General features: G+C 38.9%; 1 protein-coding gene across 1 annotated transcript in view; it reads left to right on the top strand.

Moving 5' to 3' along the window:
- Positions 1-34: 34 nt before the first annotated feature.
- The window catches only part of NBEA (neurobeachin), a 655,079-nt gene continuing 645,752 nt past the window's right edge, over positions 35-9,361 (top strand). Inside the window, exon 1 of the mRNA XM_029938475.1 lies at positions 35-499. Coding sequence (XP_029794335.1) covers positions 203-499 — 297 coding nt within the window. The 5' untranslated portion in view covers positions 35-202. The remainder of the gene's footprint in view (positions 500-9,361) is intronic.

Genomic DNA, 9,361 nt, shown 5'->3' with positions numbered 1-9,361 from the left:
CCTGGGAATAACCCACCGCCTCCGCCGGGGAAGGCGCCGGAGCGGGCCGGGCAGACGCGCAGGCGGGAGCGGGCCCGGCGCCGCGGCGCTGGTGGATGCTGGGGCTCCGAGGCGACGGCCGGGGGGCGGGGGCCGAGGCAGGTATAACGGTACCGGCGGAGGCAGCGCCTCTGCTCTTCCCTTCTCCCCAGGAGGGGGGCAAATGGCGAGTGAGAAGCCGGGCCCGGGCCCGGGGCTCGAGCCTCAGCCCGTGGGGCTCATCGCCGTCGGGGCCGGAGGCGGAGGCGGCGGCGGGGGCAGCGGCGGTGGAGGCAGCGGGGGCAGCGGGATGGGAGAGCTGAGGGGGGCGTCCGGCTCCGGCTCGGTGGTGCTGCCCGCGGGGATGATTAACCCTTCCGTGCCGATCCGCAACATCCGGATGAAATTCGCAGTGTTGATTGGACTCATACAGGTCGGAGAGGTCAGCAACAGGGACATCGTGGAGACCGTGCTCAACCTGGTAAGGGAAAAAGGCGTGCTCTCTCTCTGCCTCCCAGCCCCCATAGCCCCTCTCCCCAGCCTCCCGCTCCCACACCTCCACCCCGGGGTCGCACACGCAGCGCGTCCCTGGGAACACCGATCGTCGGGCGGGTATTGCCCAGCGGGTGACCTGCTTGCGCGCAGCCGTAGCCACGCCACCTCCTTGCTCTCCTCTGGTCCTCTCCTGCCACCTGAGTGCAGTGCCCAACTTAACAACGCTTATTATCACTTCTGACTATGAGTAGAAATCGTTCCTTGTGCAGGTTTTGGGTCGGCTTGAGAGTTTAGTTAGGGGGAGGCCTCCTTTTCTCTGGGGTTCTTTTTTCTACACTCTTAATTGTCCGCGGTGTCGCTCTCCGAGGATGAGAGCTTTGCCCCTGGAGCCTAAATTCCCCGTGCTACCGAAATGTGAGAAGCGCATTAGCTCTCACTTGAGCAGCTGGGGTGTGATGTTTTCGAATGAGGGAAATGGTGCAGTTTTGCATCTGCCTTTAAATATATTCAGAGACTGTGATGGAGAGTGTTGTAGGAGCATCTATTTCCTGCCCCCCTCCACCCCCACCCCCCCGCTCCATCTCTTTTTAGGCAACCTTCTTTCTTTGCAATATTGCCTTGAATATGCTGACCTGCTAGTCGTGTGTGTGTGTGTGCGCGCACACACACACACACACAAGGTGTTAAAATATGAGGGCACCAAATCATACAGGTTGGTTTCTATGGTTGCCTTCCGAGAGCGTGGCATGTGGATAAAGACTAAAGGAAAGGTGTTCAATGTAGCCATAGGTTTTGGTTTCTTTCATGATAAGAAAGAGTTACTGCAGAACTGTGTATGACTTAATGTTTTGCGCTATCTACGGAGAGGCTCAGAAGCCTTCAAGATGTCAGGGGAAGAAATGAGAAGAAATAAAGAGAGAGCATCATACATTGCAGATAATTAAGAGTAGTTCATTTTTAATGTTTTGCAAATGCAGTTTTTGCTGCAGCAAAGCTTTTAAAAACAGTTTCCTCTGCAATATCTAATCTTTGACACACCGTAAGGCAGGATTTTGGAAGGCAAGCCTTAAATCCGAGCTTTCAGTTGACTATTGTGTTTGGTGTGGAGTCACAGGAATATAAAAATATGCTTGCAGGGGGATTTTATAACACCCATGCAGTCTGCTTCTTCAGCCAAGCAATTATTTTTATTTGATCTGTTGGAAAACCGAAAGAAAGCTGCAGCAGCAACGTTGCCCTGAGATATGGATTAAGGTCTATGGTTTATGAACCTCTTAAATTCACAGAAAAGTTAAAGCTGGTTTTTTTTCGTTTTTCTTCTTCTTCCTTTTTTTTTTTTTTTTTGCTTGTACATCAAGTCAAAGATAGGAAAATATGTCTTTGTTTAGTTATATTTATTACTGTTTAAATAGAATACACCTCTTTCTACTTCTGTGTACCTTCAAAAAAATCACCACAAAAGTCACTGTAAGTTTGAGGAAATGTCACCACCTGGATATAACCAAATTATTTTCAAAACAGTAATAGAAATTTGTTTCATGGGAGTTTTAATTTTAACCAGCTGCAAATAGGAGGTCAGTAACTTGCCTTCTATTAAAATAAGATGAAATCTCTAAATATATTAGAATGTTAGCAGATACTGTATTTTTAAAAATTTGAAAGAACACATTTAAAGTTTTTTTTTTCCATTTTTCACCTAATCAGTATCATTTTTACATAGATGATGTGGTATTAGGTTATTTTAATATGTATTTTTATGCTTAATACATTTTAACATGATAAGAGGCTATAGAGCTCTCACAAGCTGGAAACTGATTTGAATGTGTAACCAGTTTGGACTCTGCAGCAGTAATGATGTATGCCAGATCAGTTCTTAACAGATGGGGTTCTATAGATATACAGTAGGTTAAGAAAGGAAGTGAAGCACTCCTTTTGAGATAAAAATGAAATCTAACTCTCTTCCAGTGCAGTTGAAATCTGGCGTGAAGTCTCAGTATGCAAACATTATGTTAGAAATTAACTTTACTGTTAAGCTTAATTAGAGTAATCAGAGATAAGGTAATATGGATGTCCCCAAATCCACATAAGACCTTGTAACTGCATTGCTCTTGGAGTAAAAACGGTTAGGCTTAAAATTTCTTTGTACATACTTAAAGAATGCAGTAAGTCTTTAAATGGAAACTTTTGGGAAAGGGATAAAAGACAAAAGGAGCTATTTACTATTAAGTTGTTAATTATATTGATTGTGGAATACAGTTGGTCACTTGAAGGGTAATATTTCCTGAACTGTAGGTTTAGGGCTTTATCTTTCTAATATACTCATGATAAAAATGTTATGTGAAAATTTAAGCTGATTCTGAAAATATTTGGGATCACAAGCAGTTAAAAAAAGAATTACCAAAACTTATTGATAAATCAGTAAAACACATGTAGAGTACTCAGTGACTAGTTAGAACTTGGCTTCTAATAATATCTCTAAAATGAGTTTTTAAAATTTTCAATCTCAATTTAAAATATTAAATAAAAAAATTTAGGTGGAAATAGTGAAATCTCTATCACGGTGTCCTGTATGACAGAAAAGAAGGGAGAGGCTCTAATGAAACTTCAAAACAAAACAGTTTCTACCTTAAACAGTCTCAGTCACCTTTGCCAAAATATTTTTCTTTTCATTTCTCCTGTACATTCTTTATCTCTAGATAATATGAGAATACTAATACTTGGTTTTCAGGTACTATTTCTCTCTTGCTTTCCCCCCAAAATTAAAAGTTTTGCTGAGTAAAGTTTAATCATGCAGTGAAAATATAGGACTTATACACAGTCCTGCTTGTACTTTTTCTGCTTTTGTTTGCCAAAGGTAGAGCTGTTTCCATTATTGAAGTGGATTGTGAGTTTGAAGAATCACCAGTGTAGTAAGAAATAAAATCAATAATTTCTATTGTAGATGAATGAATTTTGTGTAATGACACTGTTAACTTGAAACATTAAAATATAGCACCCCATACTTATATTTATAGCATCAGGAAGATGAGTAAATTAATTCATAAATAATGTTACAATGAAGAGTGTATTGCCAAGGATTTTGCAGTGTAGCTTTATCCGTGAAAGAAGATGATCATCCACAAACTTTGGCTTTAGGAAGAATTATTTAGTATGATACTATAAGAGAGTCTAACTGTAGATAAGGAAGGAATTTGGTTGTCTGTTTCAGTTATAAATCAGGCATACTGCTTAATCCAGTGCTTCCTTTGTAAATACCCTTAACATATGTGTATATAAGGTTTTTCTTTCCTTGAGGTAAATGCTATGTAAATATCATGTGTTCTTTGTTTATAACATGAGAGTTTCTTCTTATCAAAAGATTTTAATGTAAACATAGTTTTAGAAAAGATAAAATAGAGGATTGACATTTACTTAATTAGAGAATTGACACCAGGGTTTTTTGAATAGCTGTCTTAGGCAGTATAATTCTATAGCATTTAATTTGTAAAATTGGCTTTTCACAAATTACAGTGCAGTATCAGTATATCTTTACTTGTAGAAAATATTTCCTCTGATAGTTTCATTTTTTTACATGTAAATAGCATATTGTATTGAAAGCAATACTGGATACTTGGAGGGAATTATGCATATGGATCATAGTATTTTACTTAAAAGGGATTTTTAAAGTTAATCTCTTATACTTAAATGTGACAGTAACTTTTCTTAGAGTTTTTTTCATTTGTAGCTTGATAATCAGGATCATTTTCATTTTAAAGATACTTAGAATTTCACAAACAAAAGGTTCTGCTTTTGAACTAAATTTATTTTAAAAATATATAGTTGCATCTTAGAATCATGAAAGTCCCTAAGTAACTAAACCACATTTACTTGTATTAAAAAGAGACTTTTTTTTGCATTTTCATTTATGTTGACATGTAAGTCTTTTAATATTAATTTGAATTATATTTTACTTTTGCTGTTGGGTATTGGAAGTTAAGTTAAGAATTCATTGGTAAACATTGGAATTTGCCATATCTAGAGTTCTGAGATTTTCCACAGAAAGATTAATTTAACCATGTAATCACACTAAGGCAGTCTTGATGAGCACTGAGAAATGAGTAGAATTGTTAAATCATTATATTGAACACTTACAACTAATATAACACCGTATATTAATTACACTCGAGTAGAGACGAGCCTGTAAACAGCCAATACTCTATAGCCATGTTATGATCAAGGTATATTAATTTTAAATAAGTATTTTGTATATTGCTAGTCAGTTTTTGGCAAATACTGTGCTGTTAATTAAATGTATCTCAAAGTTTTCTCTCTACTATGCTTTCTCCAAACACAGTATAGACAGGTGCATTGGTCCTACCAGACTCAACCCCCATTTTGGATCTCTGATGTGCTGTATCATAAAATTCAGTCATTCACATTTTTGACTCTTTACTTTAAATATTATTTTGCATCAGTTTCATAGGTTTCTAATGTTTTGACTGTACTGTTCATCTTTTATGCATCGTCAGCATATAGTAGGCATCCCCTGATTTCCAAGAGTTGTTTTGCCCCTTCACTTTTACGAAAGACCTATCTTAGTACCTGTTTTTGTTACCCACAAGAAATCCAAAGAGGATTATTACTTTTACAAAATAAGCTGTTGCTGTACTAGTAGTAGGTCTTTTGTAAAAGTGAAGTAGTATATTGCCAACTTTTGCACAGTGGGGAATACGCTTCACTCTGTGCCATTTCGACTTACAAAATGTTTCATGGGAACACCTCCTTTTGGATAGTGGGGAAACCTGTATCTCCTTTTACAGAGACATACCTATCACTCTCTAGTATTGTTATTTATATATGTTTCCCCTCCTGTGCTTGGTCCCCATGAGGGCAGGAGGCTATTTTATGTGCACAGATGGTCCCCGACTAAAACAATGGTTCAACTTCTGCTTTTTTGGCATTACAGTGGTATAAATGTGATGCTCATTAGAAACCATACTTAGAATTTTGATCTTTTCCTGGGATCGTGATATGCAGTATGACCCTCTCTCATGGTGCTGGGCAGCAAGTCACACCCCCCAGTTAGCCACTGGGTCTTGGGGGTGAACAACCTATACACTGACAACCATTATGTACCCATACAACTGATTTGTTTTTCTGTTCTTTCAGTGGAGTATTCAGTACATTTCAGGAGATTTTCAACACTTTATTATAAACTAGGCTTTGTGTTAGATGGTCCACCCACCTGCGGGCTAATGGAAGTGTTCTGAGCATGTTTAAGGTAGGCTGGGCCAAGCAGTGATGTTCACAGTGTTAGGTGTAGGAAATGCATTATTGACCTTTGAAATTTTCAAGCTTAATGATGGGTTTATCTGGATATCTGAAGATATGTATTTATTTTTTATACCTTTGGCTCTTGGGTAAGTTAAGTGCATTTTGAGTAGGCAGGACACAATTATAGGCAGTAGAAGACCAGTTTCTGAAATTATGATCAACAGTAGGGTGGAGTCCCAACATCCTAAAATAAATTGGACTCCTTTCATTTAATGTATTGCCTTGTTCTATAACTAGAAATGTGTGTTGAATATGTAAGCATTATGTAGGCCTTGCTGCATATGTAAATGGTATTTTAGACTGGCGTATTGGAAGAAGTAAGAATCTGATAAAAAGTTTCAATAAACTATGTATGTTAAATATATAAGCATATAACAGAGATTGTGTTATTAGCAAAGAATAATGCATTGAAGAGAAATTAAAAAGTATTTTTACAGTTTGTCATATTACCAGGAATAGTAGACATCTTTTGTTTTTGATGTCTACCATAGTGCCCTTGTTTTTTTTGCTAAGGGTGATGCAGTTGCTTTTGAGGAACCACTTATCCCCCATTTTACAGTTCACCTGGTTTTGGTAGGTGGGGCATATAACACAGGTGTGGCCAGAATCACTGTGATTGGTTCAGGAATGAATATTTAACTCTAGGGGAACCACTGGGTCAGTCACAAGACTCGGGCTGAAACTTTCTCTTGATAATGCTGAACTGATAGATGTCTCCTGTACCTGTGGGAGCCTGTATTAGAATTTGGCTAAATATGAAGAGAGAGTGAGAAATACATTCTTGGTTCTGCCTGAGCCCCTGCAGTTCCCTATGCTTGTGGGGATTATCTTCTGACCATTAAACTCTCTCCTTTAAAGTTTATTATTCTTATTAGCTTAAAGTCATTTTAATGGGGTTTTGTCACTTGTAAATGGGAAGAATCCTTCATAGCACAGACTTTAATAAATGGAAGTGGGACATTGTAAGGAACAGACATGTTGAAATGAAGGCAATGAGGACTTTACTTCCCCCTAACAATTCCTTTTAAGGAATTACAAACAGCTGTTTTAAATTGTCACTGGTGTTATCTTTGTCCATGGAATGACTAAGGCTGTAACTTTAGTGAAACTGGCGTGTTTTGGTCCTTTCTTGTGGACCTTGATAATGTTTTATAAGAGGGCAGCTAGCTTTGGTGCAGGCTGGCATGCTTGAGAGCAGAGAGGGAAGAAAATTCTGTCTTTCTAAGTGGAGGAGGCCCTTTCTGCTTGCAGCTATGCATAGCAGAGAATCAGAATATCAAGAGCCTTGAAGTTTGAAAAACCTAGTTTTTTTTTAACCTCATGCTAAAGTTGGCAGGAGTTTAAATTAGAACCACATAAAGTTCTATTTTATAAGCTTCCCTCAAGCACCTCAGTGCATTGTACTCTCAGCTTCCTGACCAAAGTAACAATCCAGTTACTAAAGAGCTTTGAAAGAGGCTGCAGCCAGGGAACAGGTGAGAGGGAACCATGCCTCCTCACTCAGGTTATCGTTTCACGTTGTTTCAAGGAAAATCATTAAGCTGGGGGTGAAGGGGATGAGTACTGGGAAGGTCTGTTGCTATGAGACAGGATATTGTCAGGAAACTGAAAAGATGGAAATCTAGATTGGTAAGCTGTATGTATCCTGACAAGATCTCTTGGCTTTGATGCTAATTCAGCCAGGTGACTGAAGTTAATTGACCAAAAACCTTACTAAGTTTTTAGCAAAACTACTTTCTAGGATTACTTCAAGTCTGGTAAACGAAGTCTTGTGTTCTTTTCCTTCTAAGGCAGTTCTAAGCTTCATGAGTGGAAGGGCTGCTAAAGCAGTAGAGCTGCTAGACGGAAAATCTGTGGCCATGAGGGTAAATGGACAAGCAAGGCGTTCTAGGGGTAGTAGGGATGAGCATATCCGAATGGGCTGAGCTGGGAGCTCCGTTGCCAAGATGGGAAATTTTTGCTGCCCTAACCAGTAGTATATGGTTTATGCTTTGAATTAGTGACTGTGGGCTATCTTCACCACTCTTCTAAGAGACAGTTATTATTTATGTTCTCTTACCATCTGTTTTAAGTATCCAGGAGATAGTTAAATGTATGTAGCCCTATGTTGTTAGAAAATGAGGCACCATGAAAAAGAATGCACATTTGGATATGACCAAAGAATAATCTTTGTTCATAGCACAAAGATTTTAGACTTGTAGCTTCATACAGTAGCTTGACATTGTCTTTGTCTCTTCCCCAGCCCCTCTCACCCTGCACCCCTTTGGAGTGATAAGTATGTTTTCTACTGTGGTTAAGGTAGTAACATTGTTAAACCTGGGTGTTAAAAATTACATATATAGAAAGAAGTGAGTGTAAAAGGTGTATGGGCAGCCAGGGGCTGGAATCTTACAATTTTCTGTTGGTTTTGGCTGCATAACTTCCATTCTTTCTGTTGCTAACTCTTCTAGATTTTTTGACATTCCTTTGGGAAGTCATCCTTTCTTGATTCTTGGCTGCTGTGGTTTGAAGTTCCCATGGATTCCTTTCTGTTTTCCTGGATCAGAAACAGAACCTGGACCTGGATCATCAGTAACAGCTTTTGATTAAAAATATAGTTGCATATCTGAGCAGCTTGGTAACTCCATTCTGTCCGAGAAAAAAACACAAACAAAACAAAACACAAGATACTGACAATTGGAGTTGATAAGATGGTAGAATGTAAGTTTATATTTGGGAATCTGCCACCATAAATGCAGAGCATGCTTGAGAGTGGACCTATCACAGAGGCACCCAGTACCTAGAGGTAGATTACATGACATCTTTGGAACTTTTCAGGTCAGTTATTTCACAGACGTTTCAATGCATTAAACTAATACATTTTCTGTTTTGCTTATTCAAATTGGGTTTTTATCCATTACACCCCAATCATTTCTGAGCAGTATTCTAAGTTAAATTTAAAAAAAATCTTAGGTATTAACTATCGTGGGACAAAACATACAAAAAATATTAACTTGGCAAAGGATTTGCTTTACTTCAAGAAAGAAATATACATTACGAATTAATATAGAAACTTATTTTTACTAAATAACATAGGTGATATACAGTGAAAAATAGGTGATTAAATAAAAAACAGCACCTTCCTACACTGTTGGTGGGAATGTAAACTGGTGCAGCCGCTCTAGAAAACAGTGTGGAGGTTTCTCAGAAACTATCCATAGAACTCCCCTATGACCCAGCAATAGCATTGCTGGGGATTTACCCAAGGGATACAGAAGTGCTGATGCATAGGAGCGTATGTACCCCAATGTTCATAGGAGCACTTTCAACAATAGCCAGATCATGGAAACAGCCTAAATGTCCATCACCTGATGAATGGATCAAGAAGATGTGGTTTATCTATACAATGGAGTACTACATGGCCATGAGAAAGAATGAAATCTGGCCATTCATAGCAAAGTGGATGGAACTCGAGGGTGTCATGCTAAGCGAAATAAGTGAGGCAGAGAAGGACAGATACTATATGTTTGCACTCATAGGTCTAACAGGAGAACAG

Source organism: Suricata suricatta, chromosome 4, assembly GCF_006229205.1.
Source record: "Suricata suricatta isolate VVHF042 chromosome 4, meerkat_22Aug2017_6uvM2_HiC, whole genome shotgun sequence".
Lineage (NCBI taxonomy): Eukaryota > Metazoa > Chordata > Mammalia > Carnivora > Herpestidae > Suricata > Suricata suricatta.
Note: the sequence above shows the minus strand (reverse complement) of the source record. Positions and strands in the feature narration are given on the sequence as shown.